This window comes from Elaeis guineensis, chromosome 1 (assembly GCF_000442705.2).
Source record: "Elaeis guineensis isolate ETL-2024a chromosome 1, EG11, whole genome shotgun sequence".
Taxonomy (NCBI): domain Eukaryota; kingdom Viridiplantae; phylum Streptophyta; class Magnoliopsida; order Arecales; family Arecaceae; genus Elaeis; species Elaeis guineensis.
The window spans coordinates 169,240,926-169,261,673 of NC_025993.2; the positions used below are offsets into that span (position 1 = coordinate 169,240,926).

General features: G+C 38.4%; 1 protein-coding gene and 1 long non-coding RNA gene across 2 annotated transcripts; one reads left to right on the forward strand and one right to left on the reverse strand.

Moving 5' to 3' along the window:
* The first annotated feature begins 946 nt into the window (after window positions 1-946).
* Window positions 947-19,720, forward strand: LOC105060183 (eukaryotic translation initiation factor 5A). Its single transcript, XM_010943793.4, has 5 exons — window positions 947-1,115; window positions 4,296-4,418; window positions 4,509-4,565; window positions 4,676-4,750; window positions 19,536-19,720. Exons 1-5 carry the CDS (start codon window positions 993-995, stop codon window positions 19,635-19,637), a joined length of 480 nt encoding a protein of 159 aa, XP_010942095.1. The 5' UTR covers window positions 947-992; the 3' UTR covers window positions 19,638-19,720.
* On the reverse strand, window positions 9,496-15,631 carry LOC140853404 (uncharacterized). Its single transcript, XR_012136461.1, has 3 exons — window positions 15,519-15,631; window positions 15,294-15,424; window positions 9,496-9,725 (listed from the first exon to the last, which is right to left on the reverse strand). It is a non-coding gene; the product is annotated as an uncharacterized lncRNA (long non-coding RNA).
* Window positions 19,721-20,748: the final 1,028 nt, after the last annotated feature.

Here is a 20,748-nt window from a genome sequence, read left to right on the forward strand (position 1 = left end):
GACAGTTAGAGCTTTGAAGGATGAAACCCAACATCAAGCAAGCCCATTTACGAGGCCCACTTGAACCCAACTCGAGCAACGGATGCGGGCCATGAGCCCCAAAACATACGAGCGCATCCATGCAGCCCACTGGAAACCAGACAGGAGTCCACGCTCCATTAATTGGTCCAACGAACGTCCGCCATTTTTTTTTTTTTGGTACAGAAAAAGGGTTGGAGGGGGCCGACCGCCACATTTACGATGCAATATATACCACATGATGCAATATATACCACATGTGGAAAAGGAGCTCGACTCTAGCCGTCAGATCTTTCCCATGTGGCAGTCGCAGGCGAACAAGAAAAACAGAAAAGTTCCAGTAAAAGGCCAACCACACCCTAAGACATGCCTCCGTATTATTGCATGCACCGCGACCCCTTGTATTACACCGATTCCTTTCGACCGTGCATATGCTCCGCGATTGGCCCTGGTTCACTTGCACCTGGTGCATGCAATAATTTCTCCTGGTCCAGGTTCCGTTCATGGTTGATTTTTCGGTCATTATAGAACTCCCTCAGAAAGCATACGGAATCCCGCTGTTGTCCGTAGTTTTTGTAACCGCGCATCAAGATAAATGTTTGATGGATAAAATCTACAACGAGCGGCCGTAATACGCAATGTGCGCGCAGTGCAGGGTACAATTTCTCGTAATTGGGGCCGTCTATCAGCGCACTTGAGCCCTGTCCTCACCGAGGACCATGCGATGCTCTTGTGGGATACGACCGAGTAAAGATACCCAGCTTCCCTGGACCGTAGGATGAGATCACCGCTTTTAGGCAGTCCGACGGTTGATGATCAGTGAACGCAGACACGAGCGCTATATATCTATATAATAAGGGCGGCATTCCTTCTCTTGCTCCATTCCTGTTCTCCTTTTTCCTTGGTTGCGCCCCCCCCCCCCCCGCCCCCCCCCCCGAAAAAAGAGGAGATAGAAAGCGAGAAAGAAGAAGAGAATGTCGGACGAGGAGCATCACTTCGAGTCGCAGGCAGATGCGGGCGCCTCCAAGACGTTCCCGCAGCAGGCCGGGACCATTAGGAAGAACGGCTACATCGTCATCAAAGGCAGGCCCTGCAAGGTAGTGGATTCGACCCTCCTAGCTTTGATCCTTGATGTGTTTCTTGTTGGAATTGTTTGTAGATTTCGTTTCGTAGGTCTGGTCGAGTTCGTGATGGATTCTTGATGTGGGTTTTCTTTCTCGATATGATTATTTGGAGTTTTTTATGATCATGCTTGAAGGTCATCGGACGACGAGAAGGAGATAGGAAAACTTAGTTGCGTTCCTAAATTTGGAAGTTGAGATCCTTTATTTTGATAGGAGAGTGTGAAAGGGAAATTCGTATCTCTAGTTAGGTCAATTATGATCTTAGTCAATTTATTATCGTCTCATGCTGGCCTTTGAATTTACAAAGGCGGTTACTTTTCGCAGAAGGATGGACCTTGAAGCTATGTACCAGATTGGTCCTCTGATGTCTACAACAAGCAGTCGTTAAGTTTTATTGATGATAGTGGAATTTGGCACAGATGGAGCTTTGGATGAGGTTTGATTTATGTTGGAAATAGTTTTGTCGAACTTTTGTGCTTTTCTTGCTAGGTTTTGTCGTTGCTTAGGATGGTTAGAAGGTACTTTGCTTGGTAGCATTATATCTTCCATTACCTTTCACTTTGGATATAGGTGTCATATGTTGAGGCATTGAAACTGTCAATCATTGTCAGTTGATAAAATGGTGTTTTTTGAGAACAAATTGGAGAAGTTGGTTCATGTCAGTATTTTAATTTATTCTTAATGGGAGACAAGTTTGACACTTGGGAATTAGGATTGGTATCAGGAGATGCGGTTAGTTTAGGCCTCCAGTAGTTAGCGTGGAGGATGAGGAAACGTTCCTTTTCTCTACCGTCTTCCTTTTTCGAATACCTGATCTGTCTGAGCTTGTCATCTTCTAGGTCACTGGAGAGAGTATTCTTTATCTTGTGTTTGCTATGAAGAAGGTCAAGCTACATTCAAACTACGTAGCATATTAATTAGTTGCAGTGAAGAGTCTGTATCTACATTGTCTAGCTGGAAGGTTTGTTGGTTAAGACTATTGTGGCACATAATATTTTCTATACCACTTTCTGAATTTCTTATGCTTGTGCTGACCTTTTTAGTGGGGGAATTTGTTGTCTGAGGATCATTAGAGCAATTCATATTTGGAATTTGGGAAAGATTGTAGAAAATAAAAGGGAGCTGCTTAGCGGTTGATGACATGAAGGCTTATAATGTGATGTTGGAGGTCATCGTTGAGATTTTGCAACCATGCACAATTGAAACGGAGACAGATTCATAGACAGGAGACTAGTTGGGTTCAGTTGTGCCTTTTTCTGCTTAATTTGATAGTTGGTCAGTCATGTCTAGGGTAAAAGGGTTTTTAGATACGTCTGAGGTGTATATGGTAAACAGAGTTACCTATCCAAGAGACATCTGGATAGGAACAGGGTATAAGGTTGCACTATAGAAGGGTTTGGAGGTGGGTTGAAGAGCATTCTCTGTTTTTTAATTCCAGTTTCATGTGTTTGGTGGTGATGTTCATTGTATTGGGGCAAAGTGTTGGTAGCATAGGGCCAAAGTTTTTCACTGACTGGCTCTTCAATGGATTTTCATCAGTAAGAAAATATGCCACATTCAATGAAGATGAGGTTGTTCCATGTATATCGATGTTCACTTGGAATAGTTTTTGATTCTTTTTAAGGCTGCCTTGTGGCCTAGAATTTGTATATTTAAGAACGAGAAGATATAATAAATGAACATAAATATATGTCAGTAACATAGACATGGATGAAGATACCCTTCCCCTTTTCAATAGTCCACATGTGACAATCTTGTATGCTTGTAGATATCTTGCCATTTGGTCTACTGATGGCATAGGAAGGCAGAATGTGCTTGTCTTTTTCTCTTTTTCTTCATCTTCACTTGTGCCTTTTATTTGGTTTAGATGATCTTTATCCATTGTCTACTTGACTTTCTGTAATAGCTTGGACTGATGATTGTTTTTGTGTGAGGAATGTGGTATAGATCAAGAAGCTGATAATTTTCTGACGCTTTTATTAACACATGCAACTAGTGGTTCTCATTCTGCAGTTCAAATTTGTCAGAAAATTGTTAGTTGATCTTTTGGAAATTTCTACTACATTTTACTTCACAAAATGATATGGATCAGTGCTGCACTTCTTGATGCAAATAAATTTCTGTTTAGGCATTTTTATTAGATCTGCAGGTGTATGTCTCGCAGCTTCAGTATATGCTTATAAGATTGATATGACGTGAGTGTTAATCAGAAAGGTTAGCATGAGGTGTTAAGATAGCTGTAAGGTCTACTCAATTCTTTTCATGGAACCTACTCAACTTACAGATGTTCTTTGTAGCTGACCTGATATTTATTGGGAAAAGGCTGGGATGATGATGATGATAATTACAATTCTTTTTTGAGGTCATGATATTTGCTGTAAAATTTGCAACCTATATGCTTAATGACCCATCAGTTGAACCAGAGAACAACAAGCAAAAAGCAAAAAGCAAAATTTCTAACATCTACTTCATGAATGAAACTTCACATTTTGCAAACTGTTATTTATCATCTTTTAACAGATCCTAAAGGCCTTGCTCCTGAATGCATCCTGTATGTGGCCAAATTCAAGCTTGCTAGAAAAAGTAACAAGGACAGTATGTTTTAGACAGGTTCTGCTGTTACTTGTTTCAGTTTCTTTTCTGTTTCAGCTTAGATTAATGTTTAAAGAGCATCATGTCATCATATTGAGAGTATTGTTTTGATACTATTTTGCATGAACTACTGTGTAGTATTACTATTTGTTTAAGCTGCATGTTGGCATCGTACCATCTAGTTGATGATTTAAGTTTTATTTTATAGTTTGTAATGATGAGGTGAATGGTGTTTTCAAGGTTTTCCATCTCAGTACCAGATCTCATACTGGTAAAATTCCACTATAGTGTTAGTATGTGGTACGGTACAGTATGGTAATGTCGGTATGGGATAGTATAGTGTACCGGTACGGTATCAGTATGGTACATCCCATACCGCCCAGTATGGGGTGGGATGGTGAACCTTGGGTGTTTCTCTAGTTGGCTTATTATCCATGTGTTAACTACTATACACAAGTTGCTAATGGAGAAGAAACGTTACTTGAAGTAAAAGATCATTCAACTACACTCTCTTATTTTTATATATTGCTGAATGTTAACATTAAAATGAATTTGTTGTAGGTTGTTGAGGTTTCAACCTCTAAAACAGGCAAGCATGGTCATGCCAAGTGCCACTTCGTTGCTATTGATATCTTCAATTCCAAAAAGCTTGAGGATATTGTTCCTTCATCCCATAACTGCGATGTAATCCATTTTTGCATTTTCACCCTTCACAGAAGTATGGAAATAATTCTAAGATGCAGTTTCAAATCCTTTGTTTGTTGATTTGTGCAGGTTCCTCATGTTACTCGCACTGACTATCAACTCATTGATATTTCTGAAGATGGTTTTGTATGCTCATTCACTACCTTGCAATCTCCTTTTTGAAATTCATACAACACAGGGACATGTAGAACCTTGTTCATGTTGCGAACTGGTTGGGTTGAGTTCTTATCTTGCAGGTGAGTCTTTTGACAGAGAGTGGGAACACAAAGGATGACCTGAAGCTTCCCACTGATGAGACTCTGCTTGCCCAGGTCTTTATTTTTGGCCACATCTTTTTCCAAATTACACCTTATAACAAGGAGTCGTTATTTAACGATTAACCAAGTCTAGTGTAATCCTTATAGTGTGTTAATTTCTATGACAATTCAATTTTTAGAAGAAAACAGGGGTTCTCTTGATTAGGTTCTGTTGTCTGGCAATATTTATTAGAGTTTGTTTCAAATTTCTAATCCTGTTGTATTTTTTGATTGCTATAACGCTGCCTGTGCTACTTATCAAGCCCGCTGGATCTGCTTTGGGCCTTACTGATGGTACTAATTAAAGATGTTGATCCTTGAGAGTTCAGTTTATTTCACAATGTAGTGGCTTGTCTGTGTTTACTATCATTTGTCTTTTTTTTATTCCTTTCTGAATCTGATCTCTGTTCTGTTGGATCCACTTATTTTAACTGGTTTATGGGTGGGGTTGCTATTTCTTTGGGTCAAGAGGCTGTTCTTTTTTGTGTATTTACTGTAGCATTGTATATTCAGCACATTTCACAACCTTAATTTTTGTCTCTCATCTGTCTGCTTTCATCACAGCTTTTTATGATTCAATCTGCTTGTCTCTCATTTTTCATAGGGCCTCAAATTTCACTCACAAATTTGCACCATCTTGTCCATGGTGAATTATGATTACTTCATGTTTTCTTTTTTTTCTCCTCTTAATCCTTCCTGCTGAATGATGCTTTTTCCTTGGTGCACCATTTGATTGATTGAATGTTATTTTTTTCTTAACCTTTTCATTTGGCATATGAATATTTATCTCCTTAACAATTTTTTTTCCTCTAATGGAGCGACCGTTAGTTTTCTCACTCTTTATACTTAGTGACAATATGCCATATCTGCCCAACCTGCTCTGTATGTTCTAGGACCAATGGTTTGCCATCCATGCACTTAGCATACTTGCATTTTGCACAAGGCAAGCACCATATCTTAGTACTATTTGTCTCTTTTGCTATTAGACATGCACAATTGCAAGACAAGATTGCTATAATTTCAAGCATATTGTCTTTTCATCCATTGCTTCTTTTAGGACTTAACCCCTTTGGTATAATATGCTTGCCACGAGACTTTACTACGGCACTTGCATACTATAATTAGTACCAAGGTTCATTGAACCAGCATCGTGATCTGTAGTGGTTGACCACCAATATGGTGTGGTATGGATTTGTGCCATATCGTGCTGAAGCATACTAAAATCGTGGGAGGGGGGGGGTGGGGGCGCGGAGGCAGGAGGAAGAAAAGGAGGGGGAGGGAGGGGGAGAGGAAGGGGGAGATGCACGTGTGCACACAAAGGCCAAGGCCTTCGCTCACTTGAGAGAGAGACCGATGCTGTCGAGGAGCAAGGTGGAGGTGAGGGCGGCGATGTCGTCGATGAGGACAAGGTCAAGGAGTAATCGTGCATGGATCAACATCGAGATGAGAAGTCGTCGAAGGTGTAGATCCGGAAGGAGAGACAAGGGAGGGAGGTGGAGAGGGTGGCATTGAGGTAATTGATCGCCAACAGTGAGTAGGATATTATAGAGAGATCGCGAGGTGGAGACAGTGGAGAGAGTCGGAGAGAAAGACCTTGGAGGCCCTCGAAGAGGCAACAGATGTCTGAGCAAAAAAAAAGGCGGTGGTGGGATTTATAACCCGAACCCACCCACACAGTTGAATCATCTTGGGCTGGCATCCTTTCAATCCAGTACAGACCGAGCTGTCTGGTTCGGATCAGTTTGGCATTCCTTGATTAACAATAATGGTTCATTTCGCACATATCGTGTGCTAGTGGATTTCCAACATCATCTGCTTTTAATGTAGGAATGCTGCGGCTTATGGAATCTCCTTGTAGCTTATTGCTAGCAATTGTTGCTAATTTGCAGTTCTACATTGTTTGCTTTCATAATTTTAAGAGGCCTACTTGGTTGATTGCTCATTACTTGGGCCGCCTTTACAGCATCTTCTTTATCCCCATATGCAATTCTATGTTGATTGTCTATGCTCCTGTTGCGAGGTGAACTTTTGATAGGGGATCTGCCTCGTCACAGGACCATACTTTTCATTCATGGCCTAGGTGTTTCCTCATGAGAGTAGCCTCATTAGGGTCATGAGTACCGTGCTTCTTTGTGTTTATCAATTAGTAAATTTGCTGCAACTTTATACCTCAATTTTTTTTTCTTGAGGGAAACACCCATCTATGAACCCTTCATGTTTAAGGGAAATTTATGTGATAGTCGATGCAATAATTTACAAATTTAAATTTATGTTTATATGATCTCCATCATGTTGTTTATGATCTTTTACTATATTGTACATAGATTTACATGGTCTTCTTATGTATGGTTCTATTTCATTTTAATAAGAATTGCATTGACTCAAAACCTTGCTTAAAAATAAACTTCTCCTGATGATTTGTACCTTGTCTTTGATTTGGTTTCAAACTTTTAGTTATTTCCTTCTGCTAAGAAAGCTGAAGATGATTTATGGAAAAATGACTTTTCATGGCTTGATTTTTGTTTGGAGGGAAGATAAATTTATTAAAACTAGGAGAAGCAAATCTAGTTGTCAAAAGAGAACTAGATTGATTGAATAACCTCATATTTTATATTAACCAATATACAGGCATGAATTAATGAGGAAGGGGGAAAAACACATTTAAGGAAGTAGCGAGTATTATTTAATTTAGGTGCTAGGTAAGGATGATGTAACATCTGTAAAAAAAGAAGAAACGATTAGTAAAAAAAAAAGAATGAATGGGTTAGAAATACTCCTCATCAGGATGGGTGGAAGAGAAGTCGGAGAACCAGAAAAGAGCGATCTGTATTTGGGAAACCCCGATCCACGTCGGTCTCACCCTTCTTCTTCTCGGGAGCGCTAGGATTTCAGAAGAGAGAAGACTCGGCTAGGGTTTCTGAGAGGAAGACAGAAAGAAACAGGTGAAACGACAGGATCCAGAGGGTTCGGAACCTTTTTATTCAGTCGGGTTCGGATATTGGATCCAGCCAACAAACCCAACAACTTGCTCCGACAAGCCTAAAAAATATCTCCTTGAATTTCATTTTACATTTCATTTAGGAGCATTTGCATTTCATTTCGCATTTGAATTTCATTTCTAAAAAATGTCATCTGCATTTGATTAGAATTTTATTTTTATTCGGAAAGTATTTCATTTACATTACCTGTAACTTCATATAAAAAGGGCTGTAACAAAAATACAAAATGGGAAATGTAATGAAAGTATTCAGACTCCCTCCATACGAGACTTCTCCTTCTCTTTCTCCTTCTCCGATCTGAAACCCTCCAATCTAAACTCCCTCTCTAATTTGAACACTCTCCTCCCTGTAATTCACCTCTTCATCTCAATCCAGCTCTAGAATTCACATAAACACTACACCGAATTTCTCTCGGAAAGTTGGGATCAAGGTTTGCCATACCATGCCAAACCGGCCGGTACACCCCATCTCGTACCGGACCGGCGGGAAATCGGCACGATTCGGCTGGTAAAATCGGTACACCGACGGTACTGAAGAATAAAGAATGGAAAGTGAGAAAGAGAGAGAGAGGAGAGGGAAGGGAGGGAGGTAGGAGCCGTCGGAGGCCGATGGTGGCCGGCTGCGGCCGTCGGAGGGCTTCTGAGCTCCGTATCGCTCGATAGGGCTTTCAAGAGAGCAAAAAAGAGAGAGAGAGCGCTCGGAGGGGGGCGGAGAACCTATCGGACAGACGGTGCCTCCGTTGCGAGGCTTCCGGTGGCCGACGGCCTGAGGGTGGTCGAGCGGGCGGAGCCCCTCCGCGACTCCGCCTCCTTTTTCGAAACAGACGACGTCTGTTTCGATTTTTTCTTTTTTTTTATTTTAAACTTATGAAGTCGGCAACTGGGTTGCCGACTTAAGATTTTTTTTTAAAAAAAATAAAAATCGTGAAGCCGGCAAATCGTTTGCCGACTTCACTTAAAATCATGTTTTTAAAAAATTTGCGAAACAGGGGCGATGCCCCTGTTACATGCCTGCGGCGCCGCGCGCGTGGACAGCGCCCTCCGACGGCCACGACGGCCAGTCGAAGGCCGTCCGGCGGCCCCGCCGGCTCCTTCCCCTTCCTCTTTTTTTTTCTTCTTCTTTCTCTCTCTCTATTTCTCTCAATTTCTCTCTTTTTTCTTCCGGTTCGGGTCGTCGGTTCGGTACGGTATGAAACCATACCGAACCATACCGCCGGCCGGCCGAAACGGCCGGCGGTACCGGTTCAGCAAACTTTGGTTGGGATGTTACAAAAAATTTGGTATCAGAGCTCAGATCTGAACTTTGGATCTGTGGCAAGACTATCAAAAAATAGTAGTGAAGCTTACCTGATACTGTAATCGGCCATCTGTGGTGCTGCACAGTCCAGGTTAGAGATCGGCAACAGAATTTACAGTCAATCAAGGCACTCAACAACAGGTAACACCCTCAAAACTGCTTAGATCTATTTTCAGAATAGATTGTAATGAATGTATCAGGGTCCACAAGGGTGATTACTGTTCCAATGAGTTAGGAACAGCAACCTGGCCTCATGAAATCATCATTGGCCACCCTGAATTGATTGCTGTAGCCAGGAGTAAAAATTTTTAATATCTGTTAAACAGTTTCAAAACATATTTTATAAAAATATTGTTGGAGTGTAGTAAAAAAAATGACAGAAGGAACCAAATTAAAAGATATCTGTGAAAACCTACGAGTACTGGAAGAAAGAATGCAAACATGTACCACAGATTGCCATAATCATATAGAAAACCGATTACAGCAAGTATCTGAGGAATACAATACGAAGTTGGGTGTGTTTGCAAGACAGTTAGATGAAATACAGATTGAGGAAAGATAGAGATATGAAGCTTTACAAATTAAAGCTGCAAGGAGGCATGAAATCATGATGCAGGAACAAAATCGCAAGCATGAGCAATTGCTGAAGCTAATTATGCCGCAGCCATCAGTTTCTCAACCCTCTCCTTCATTCACTGCAAACAACAATCCGTCAGCCCCAAGAAATGGAAGAACAAATAGTTCAGAGCCACCTGACTATAGCTCATCAGCAGCAGCAGTTGAAATTAGAGGTAAAGGAATATTACCCACACCTTATCAATCATTGGATAGGATGGGTGATATTCAAAACAGGACCCCACTTCACCTGCCTTATCCAAAATTGGAATTTCCTATCTTTAATGGTGAAGAACCCAGAGAATGGATCAGTAAGAGTGAACAATATTTTAAAATATATCAGATTCCAGTGGTTCAATGGGTGGAAATTGCTACCATGCATTTCATGGAAAAGGCACACAAATGGAAGGAAGGGTACATAATTGATAAACCAAATTTGAGTTGGAAAGAATTGGTGGAAGTAGTGAACAAAAGATTTGACAGTCGAAATATGAAACAGTTGATCAGGAAATTTAATAAATTGGTGCAGATAAATACTGTAGAGAAGTATCAAGAAAAGTTTGAAGATATGAGAGCTAAGATGATACAATATAATCCAGCATTAATCAAAAGGTATTTTATAGAAAGCTTTATCAGTGGGTTGAAGGAAGAATTGATACCCTATATTGATTTATCTCATCCTACCACTTTAGAAAAGGTGTACGAGCAAGCTAAGTTACATGAACAGACTTTGTTAATGATGTGAAAGAGGAACAAAATGGTTTACAAAACACCCACAATTAAAACAGCAGAATATCTTCACAATAAACTAGCAGTACAGAAGGAAAACACAAAATATCAAACTTTTAGAAATCAGAAGTTATTTCAGAAAGATAATAAACAGCAGTATGAACAAAGAAGAGCAGCTGGTCTGTGTTTCAAATGTGGAGAAAAATATCATCCTGGGCATCAGTGTTCAATAAAGAAGAATCAACCTATAAATGCTACAATAGAAACCGATGAAGTATTTGATGAACAGCTATTGCAGGAAGAAGAAGAAGAGATAGAGGAGATCATAACAGAAGAAGAAAAAGATACAGACATAGAAACAACAGTATATGCCTTAATGGGACAAAATCAAAATGAAACTATTAAGATTCAAGAAGAAGCTGGTAATAAAATTCTGGTCATTCTAATTGACACAGGAAGTACTCACAGCTTTATTGATTATCAAGTTGCTAAAGAAGTGAAGGTTACAATTACTGCAGCAAACTTATTAGTGGTAACAGTGACCAATGGACACAAAGTGTTGAGTAAACTCAAATGTGTCAATTTTAAATGGTCTATGCAGGGAGAATAGTATTAAACAGATTTAAGGGTGATTAGATTAGAGAGATCCAGCATAATTTTGGAAATTGATTGGTTAAGAACCTATGGTAAAATAATCTTTGATTATTTAGATCAGGATTCACCGTACCGGGCCGAACCGCCCGGTACGAGGCGTACCGAGCCGGACCGGTACATTACCGGTCCGGTTCGGACTTTTTTTTCGAAAAACTCCCCGAACCGCATCGAACCGCTCGGCTCGGTCCGGTTCGTGTCCATATCGCCCAAAATCGGACGGTATGGATCGGTTCGGTACCGGTTTGGTGTGAACCGAACTGTGCCGACATCCCCACATGTAAAAAGTGGGGAGGGGGGAGGGGTGGGGTCGGAGAGCTTTTAAATGATTGAGAGGTGTTAGAGTTCTCCGAGAAGTCTCAGAGAACTTCCAAAGCATATGAAGGTCTCAACAAAACCGTTGAGACCTCCGAAAAATTAAAAAAAAAGAAAAAACTCTATCAAATTGTAGGAGTGGTTCGAAGAGAGGCTGATCTTTGATCGGAGGTAAGATAATATGTTATTTTCTTAGTAAATATTTTTTTTTTAATTTTTGTTGTTAAAAATAGGATAAGAATGAGAAAGAATGAAAATAAGAGAAAATCATGCCAAAATAAGAGAAAGAATGATCCATATGCATATGGTGCATTCGAGGCATCATCTTCTAGTGGTTATTATCCTATGCAGTCTGGAGCATCTTACGGATCAGATTTTGCTACTGACATATTTGGATGGGTTCCTCCACAACCATACCATCATCTCGAGGATACTTCTCAAAGTCAGAATTTTAACGAGAGGTCTGAGATGTCTTACAATCCAGAGATGATGCCTTATGGGATGATGAATATTCGAGAGTATGGTGCAGCTTGGCTAGAGGGTTGGACTGATATCCCTTCAGACTATGTTGATGATCCAGACATTTATGAGCATCACAGACACTCGACAAAAAATTAAATGCAGAGTACATCTTCAGGTTCGTATATCAGTTATTGCGCTTTGTACTTAAATATTTAGATACATTTTAATGCGTATTTTATATATATTTTTTTTAGTTTTAAGATGACATAGTTGAAATATAATGTAAATAAATATATGTTGAAAATTTTGGATCAAGAGTCTTTGTACCGCAACCTAACTCCAAATTGAATCCAAATATGTCAATAATATGCAATATAATGCCATATTGAGGTTGTATTTATCAATTATTAACTTCAAAAATTCAAAAAAAAATTTGAAAATCGAAAAAAATATTATGTACCGGTACCGGACCGGTACGCCTAGGCATACCATGTGTCGGTACGGTACGGTATCGATACCATACCGTACCGATCCGACACCGGCATGCCGTCCGGTACCAGTACAGCAAACCTTGTTAGATAATACTGTTACTTTTATGAAGGAAAACAAATGACATTGAAAGGTATTACAGAAGGATCCAAATTAAAGACTACTAAGATCAAACTTCAAATGATCACTGCTATACAGTGGTACAGGTCTGGACTTAAGGGAGACTGTTGTGCAGTTGGGCAACTGAAGAATTTTGATGGAAAAAGAACAGAGGTAGAGATATCTGATTAAGTCAATACAATATTAAAACAGTACACTGATGTGTTCCAAGAGCCTAAAGGATTGCCACCTATTAGACCATAAGATCACAGAATACCATTGTTACCGGGCACTAATCTAGTTAATATCAGACTATACAGATATACATATAAACAGAAAAATGAGATTGAAAGACAAATACAGGAGATGCTTAAAACTACCATTATTCAGTCTAGCACCAGTCCTTACACTTCACCTATATTATTGGTAAAAAAAAAGATAACAGTTGGAGATTTTGTGTGGACTATAGGCAGCTCAATAAAGCAACAGTGAAAAATAAATATCCTATATCCTTAATTGATGATCTTTTAGATGAACTTGAAGGTTCTCAGTATTTCTCTAAAATAGATTTGAGATCAGGTTACTATCAAATCAGAATGAACCCAGAAGATGTATATAAGATAGCTTTTAGAATTCACATGGATCATTATGAATTCTTAGTGATGCCCTTCGGATTAACTAATGCACCAACCACATTTCAAGCTACCATGAATGAGGTGTTCTCTTTTTATCTCAGAAAGTTTGTGCTAGTATTTTTTGATGATATTTTGGTATACAGCAAAACCTTAGAGGAGCATGTGGAACATCTCACTGAAGTATTGACTATATTAAGAAGAAATCAGTTGTATGCAAAAAGATCTAAATATTTCTTTGGATAGCAACAAGTGGAATATCTGGGGCATATAATTTCTAAAGAAGGTGTGGCAACTGATCTTGAGAAGGTGATAGCCATGCAAAAGTGGCCTAAACCAACTACATTGAAGGAGTTGAGGGGATTTTTGGGGCTCATAGGATACTATAGAAGGTTTATAAAAGGCTATGGATCAATTAGCAAACCTCTAACAGAGCTACTTAAAAAAAAGATAATTTTTATTGGGATGAAACCACACAAAAAGCATTTGAGAAGTTAAAAGAAGTAATGTCTACAGCACCAGTCTTAGCTATACTGAATTATTCCTTACCCTTCACTTTGGAAGTAGATGCCAGTGGATATAGAATTGGAGTAGTCCTCACACAACAAGGAAGACCTGTAGCTTACCTCAGTAAAGGTTTAAATGAAAGGAATCAAGCACTTTCTATTTATGAAAAAGAATTCCTAGCTATTTTGATGGCTGTAGAAAAATGGAAGCACTATATTAGTGCCCAACCCTTCATCATTAAAACAGATCACCAAAGTTTAAAATACTTATTAGAATAAAAAGTAACTACTGCAGCATAGCAAAAAGGTATGATGAAACTTATGGGGTTGGATTATGTGATACATTATAAGAAGGGGAAAGAAAATTTGGCTACAAATGCATTATCCAGATGGAGAATTGAAGAAGAAAAGGTGCAAGCCATTACAGCAGTGGTACTTACATGAAGTGTGGAAATAGCTAACAGTTATGAAGGAGACCAACAGACTCAACAACTTATAGCAGAAGTACTCATAGAGCCAGAATCACATACTGAATGCACTTATAAACAAGGAGTGCTTAAGTTTAAAGAGAGAATTTACATTGGAAAAATAGGAGAGTTGAGACAAAAGCTCCTAGAACTTATGCATGCTTCAGCTTTAGGAGGGCACTCAGGAATGAACCATACTTATAAGAGAATTAAGCAATTATTTTATTGGTCAGGAATGAAACAACAAGGGGAGAAACTAGTGAAAGAATGTGAAATTTGTATTAAAAACAAAATTGAGGGAACTCCATATGCAAGTCTACTACAACCTCTGCAAATTCCAACACAAGCCTGGCAAGAAATCAGTATGGATTTCATTGAGTCATTACCAAAATCAGAAGGTAAAGACATTATATTAGTAGTGGTGGATCGGTTAACTAAATATTCATATTTTATTCCCTTGACTCATCCCTATACAGCACAGAATGTAGCAAGATCATTCTTGGATACAATATACAAGTTACATGGGATGCCACAAAGTATTATATCAGACAGAGATAAGATCTTCACTAGTCAGGTATGGCAAGATCTATTCAAAATAATGGGGGTCAAATTACATCTGAGTACTGCTTATCACCCACAGACAGATGGACAAACAGAGAGAGTAAACCAATGCTTAGAAACATATTTAAGATGCTTATGTTTTCACAGTCCGCACAGATGGCTTAAGTGGCTATCCCTGACTGAGTGGTGGTATAATATCAACTATCACTCCTCCCTAGGAATGACACCTTACCAAGCCCTGTATGGATATCCACCTCACATGTACCCAATAGTCAACATGGACATGCAACCGCAAGGTACAGTGGCAGATTGGAACAGAGAAAGAACAAAGATGATACAGATCTTAAGAGACAGACTTAAGGAAGCACAAAACTGCATGAAACAAAATGCAGATAAGAGAAGAATAGATAAAAAATATCAAGTAGGAAAATTGGTATATCTTAAACTCCAACCCTACCGACAGACTACAGTAGCCATGCGCAGAAATTCAAAACTTCACAGTATTATGGACCATTCAAGATACTAAAAAAAATTAGACCTGTGGCTTATGAGCTTAATCTGCCCGAGGGATCTAAAATACATCTCGTATTTTATGTATCTTTATTAAAAAGAGAGATTCAGAAACTCGAGCAAGCAACACCAACAGTACCCCTCACAGGAGAAGAAGGACAACTGTTAATCCAATCAGAAAAAATTTTAGACAAAAAAATGGTCCGCAAGGGGAACAGAGCAGTTACCAAAGTGCTAATCAAATGGAGTAACTTCGGTGAAGAAGCTACATGGGAAGATTACTGATCACTCAAGAACTAGTTTTTTCATTTTGATCCTTGAGGACAAGGATCTTCAGAAGAAGAGGGGAATATAACATCTGTAAAAAAAGAAAAAAGATTAGCAAAAAAAAAAATGAATGAATGGGTTAGAAATACTCCTTATCAGGATGGTTGGAAGAGAAGCCGGAGAACCAGAAAAGAGCGATCTGTATTTGGGAAACCCCGATCCACGCCCGTCTCACCCTTCTTCTTCTCGGGAGCGCTAGGATTTCAGAAGAGAGAAGAGTCGGCTAGGGTTTCTGAGAGGAAGACAGAAAGAAACAGGTGAAACGACAGGATCCAGAAGGTTCGGAACCCTTTTATTCATTCGGGTTCAGGTATTGGATCTAGCCAACAAACCCAACAACCTGCTCCGACAAGCCTCAGAAATATCTCCTTGAATTTTATTTTACATTTCATTTAGGAGCATTTGCATTTCATTTCGCATCGGAATTTCATTCCTAAAAAATGTCATCTGCATTTGATTAGAATTTCATTTTCATTCGAAAAGCATTTCATTTACATTACCTGTAACTTCATATAAAAAGGGCTGTAACAAAAATTCAAAATAGGAAATGTAATGAAAGTATTCAGACTCCCTCCATAGGAGATTTCTCCTTATCCTTCTCCTTCTCCTTCTCCGATCTGAAACCCTCTTCAGATCTGAACTCCCTCTCTAATTTGAACACTCTCCTCTTTGTAATTCACCTCTTCATCTCCATCCAGCTCCAGAATTCACATAAACACCACACCGAATTCCTCTCGGGAAGTCGGGATGTTATAGATGATATAAGAAGTTAGCAGGAAAAGCTTATCACTGTTACAAGATATTTTGTCCTCTTCTCTCCTCCTTGGGCATGCACGTACAAGCACATGTGCCTTTTTTTTCTTTTCATTTTGTGAAAAGTCCTTCCCAATGTATATGGTCTGAATGTTCACCAGAAAAGCAGTTTTAATTGTTATAACAGACCTTCTTTTGGAAAGAAAAAGAGTTCTAACATGCCACAGCATTAGGGATTTTGGAATTGCTTATTAGAACTTTTCTAGTCTCGTCATCTTCTGAAGAAATTGGGGACTTCTTTTTTGTCAAATTTTAATTTGCTCCTGCTCTCTAATTGCATTACTTATCTGTTGTAAGGAATTAAAGGATAATTTATGAACATTATGTTACAAGACCTCACAAGCTTTGTATGTCTCCCTGCTTCATCTGGAATTTGCACATACTCAAAATCTTTGTTCTAAAAGTACATTTCTAAGACAAATCTTCTAGGAAACTTATGCATAATTGGTTGAATGATTATAAATTACTGATCTTGGCAGTCTTCATATTAAGAAGGAAAATATGGTTTAAAAATGCCTCATACAGATGTGGAACTAAGAAACATGGTTTGAAGTTCCCACTAAAACTCTGAAACTGAGCTAAACTTTTTTGGGTTTGCCTAGAAAGCAAGCCAATGATGTTGGAGAGAACTACCTGAAATTGTTTTGCAGGACTAAATTTACTGTATTGGGTAATTTATGCATTTAAGTAAACTTTTGAGGCATGTTTTCCAAAATTAAACTTGCATTATGCAAGTTTGAAGAAGATTTCTAGCATGGGTGTCGTTATCATACAATAACCATAACCATTGATCATTGTCCCATCTATTTGGTGTTTGCTTATGAACCCTCAATTACTAGTTATTCTTACCTGGCACCAATTTGATTGTTATTGCGTTGCAAGGTTTACCATATTGTTCTTCATTCCTTGCTTCTATGACACAAAGTTAATTACCATATTGTTCTATGTGACTTTGTTCTCAATTGATGCAACTTTTAAAACCCATCTGTTGTACTCATGCCTTGCTCTATCCTCTCTGGTTTTACCACATATCCATCCTCGTACTCTCCCTTTCCATGACATTCATCATGTTTTATTGGACCCTTTGTTGCCCTGCATTGTGAACCATACGGTGATTTTTTTTCCTATTTAATAAAGTTTTCCTCTAACTTGGTTAAGATACGCAAGAAAATGGGTCCATGGACTCGCCACTAAACATGACCATGATAACCTCTGAAGGAGAGTTGGCTGAGTGTATGGCTTGGGAGGCAATGGAAATTGGCAGAGCATGTGACACTGGATCCAACCTCTGGATGTGAATTTATTTTTCATGTCTTTCAAGCCGGAATGACAATATAACATGGAAAGTGAGGAGTGCTCGTGCAACCATCTTTGGTAAGACATGGAACTTATAATTCTTTCTATTAACCATGCCAAGTTACTTTCAGAAAGTCAATTTTTATTTTCTATACGTTTAATTAACTAAGATTTTAAAAATGAAAATTTGATGGATCTATTGTCCTCATGTCAAAGTTAGTCATATGCCTTTAAGAACAGAGATTAAAAAAAAAATAAAAAGATGCACTAATGTTAGTCTCCTTTTCCAAATACTGTTCAGAATCATCATTAGTTTATTAGGATGGGTCTTAAGGTGTTGGGCAATGCTACTTGAAGTGAACCTTTGAACGATGAGGTTGCTCGAGAGAATCAATCATTGTGTTCCTCCATAGGCTTTAATGTGAGTAACTTTGGTGATGTTCCTGAATGAAAGGCATGCAATGGATATCTCTCTCTCTCTCTCTCTCTCTCTCTCTCTCTCTCTCTCTCTCTCTCTCTTTTGTGAGTAGCATGCATATTTATTTGTATTAAGTTCAACATCATTTGGTGTTACTTTGAGATTGCAGGTGGCCAGACGCTATTTGACAATTGTGTGTTGGTCTTTCTCCCTTTGAATGGCATTATAGAATTAAAACTATGCAATGTGGTGTGAAAGTAGGTGTCGTTCTGGTTCAGTATCTCTATGTAATTAATCAGATTGAGGACCATTTCACTCACCAGTTCTCAACAGATGTGAGTAGGCGGGATTTCTTAAAGTGAACATGGTGAGGTTTAGAACATGGTGAGGTTTAGAGGGTAATGTGCAGTCATTTCGGGGGTGGCTTTTTATTATTCTCCCAATTACTATCACTGATTGAGGAAGAAAGCATCGCATTTTTCCCTTCAAAACGACCCATCGTTATTTCAACTTTCCCACTATAGCCTTGGCTGCTTTTCTGATGTTACATGCATTTGCATGATTTTAATCATGAATCACTAGGAAGTGAATTATATTGTAACATACTCTTTTAGTGATGGTGTACTGACTCCTGAGAATTTTTCATTGTCGGACAGACCTAAGCTTCCAAGCAATTCTCTTGTCTCTTGCTATTCTTTAAAATATCACTACTTATCAAGAGAAAAAAAATGGAGACAGATTGAACTCTGACTTTCCTTGAAAAGTCAACTAGAAGAAGGAAAATGATTAATATGGTATTAAATTGCATAATAAATGCCTGAAACTATTTTAATGAGGACTTTGGTTCAAAGGGGTGAGTTTGGATGGAGGTAGTCCAATGGGCAGGACAAATTGGTAGATTTTAGTCTAAGCCAAACATACTTAGAAAATCAAGTAGATTGTATGGGCCCGCTTGGATCCAATTCAAGTTTGCTTAATCTGAATTTGGATCAAATTGTTTCACCATGGAGGAAAGGATTGACAGAAATGACCTGGCAAATGTTGATGAAATTCTCATCATGGAGGTATGCCCTTTGATAGGGGCAGCTGGCAAAACAAGATTGACAAAGGAAACAGGAATATGTGAGATGAAAAGCTTAATTGATCATATTTATTGTATGTAATGGCAAGTAATTGATTACACATTTTTCACTTATAATAACTTTGTACTTTAATCAACCTCTCTTTATTTGTAGCTTGTAGTGCACCTATTCTTTGCGTGCTTCTAGTTTTCCTTGTTAAGATATTGTTGTCTCCCAAGATAACTTTTGCCTCCAAAGAGCTGGAAGCCTGGTGATTGGCAAGCCAAGTAAGCTAATTAAAATCCTGTCCATGAAATTCAGTTTCATGATATTCATGAAGCAGAAGAAAGACTTGCAATCCATGGAAGCTCTCACCATATCTTTTCCTTCATTATTTCCTTCTTCTTGTTCAATCCATAGAAGCTCTCACCATTTCTTTTCCTTTATTATTTCCTTGTTGTTCTTTGTGAGCTTTTTTCCTTTATTATTTCCTTGCTGTTCTTTGTGAGCTTTAACCGTATCTCTTCTTCTTCTTCTTCTTCTTTTTGTTGCAGATCAAAGATGGTTTTGCTGAAGGGAAGGATCTGGTGGTGACTGTCATGTCTGCCATGGGGGAGGAGCAGATCTGTTCTCTAAAGGACATTGGGCCCAAATAAGATACGTTAATTATGTTTCTCAGAACAATGTCAGTTTGGTGACAATGTAAACAAAAACCGTTAAGTAATGGGACTTTGGCTAAGATTTTGCGGGTTTGTGCAAGTAAAAGAAGTGTTGATTCTCCCGAGGGGAGCCTGGAGCCCTTGGTTCCTCGTGGGCTTGATATAGGCATGACAAATTGTGGTGCAAGGTATCCCTATATTCTTTATGTTAAAAACTGTTTTTTTTTTTTTTTTTCAAAATAGAACAATCAAACATAAATATGTGTTACATGGATATCTATTTTAAGTATCTGCTCTGAAAGGTAAATCACTTGCTTTGTGTTTGTCTATATGTCATGGAACTAGAGTTCCAGAATGCATTAACTTCTGACCATGATTCATAGATTTCTGAAGCAGGACATGAGTTTGCTAAGGAAGCAACATTACTGAAAAATATTGAAACAGTTTTTTTTTAAATTTTTGCATGATGGGTTAAATGATTCATCTTTTTTACGTTCTGTTCACAAATTCTTTCCTTACTACTTTTTTCAGAATTGTATTCTCAATTTTTTTAAAAAAGTTTTCTACAATGTTTTTCATCACTGGTGGGTATAGGGATGGTGGTAGTCTCATATTTCTATTCCCCAAGTTTCTGGCATTTGCAGGGTATCATTTATATTTATGTTTCATTTGTTTCCGGTTATCTTTTTCTTTGCTTTCAAAATTCATCTTTGCGGTGAACTTGTTCTTGGCAAGCTGAAGCATGCGGCTGCCGACAATTTCAGTCTCGAGAGCAGTGCATGTATTTTACAGGGTGCTTGATTGAAGAAAATGGGGATTCGGAATGAAAATAAATAATTTTTATTTCAATCGTTTGATTGAAAAGAATGAAAAAAAAATTTCTTCTGATTTCAATTTCAAAATAGAATAATAGTGATTTAATCTATCTAAAATTTAATTTTTATTTTTTATTATAGATTTAAATTTTTATTTAGATTTTAATTTTAGTCGGTAGTTAAATACTGTAGAGGGTTTGATCATTTTGATTTCAATTTATTTGAAATTTTATTTCGATTTTGATTTCAACCGTGATTTAGTGTCTTGAAATGATAACCAAGTTTCTAACTTT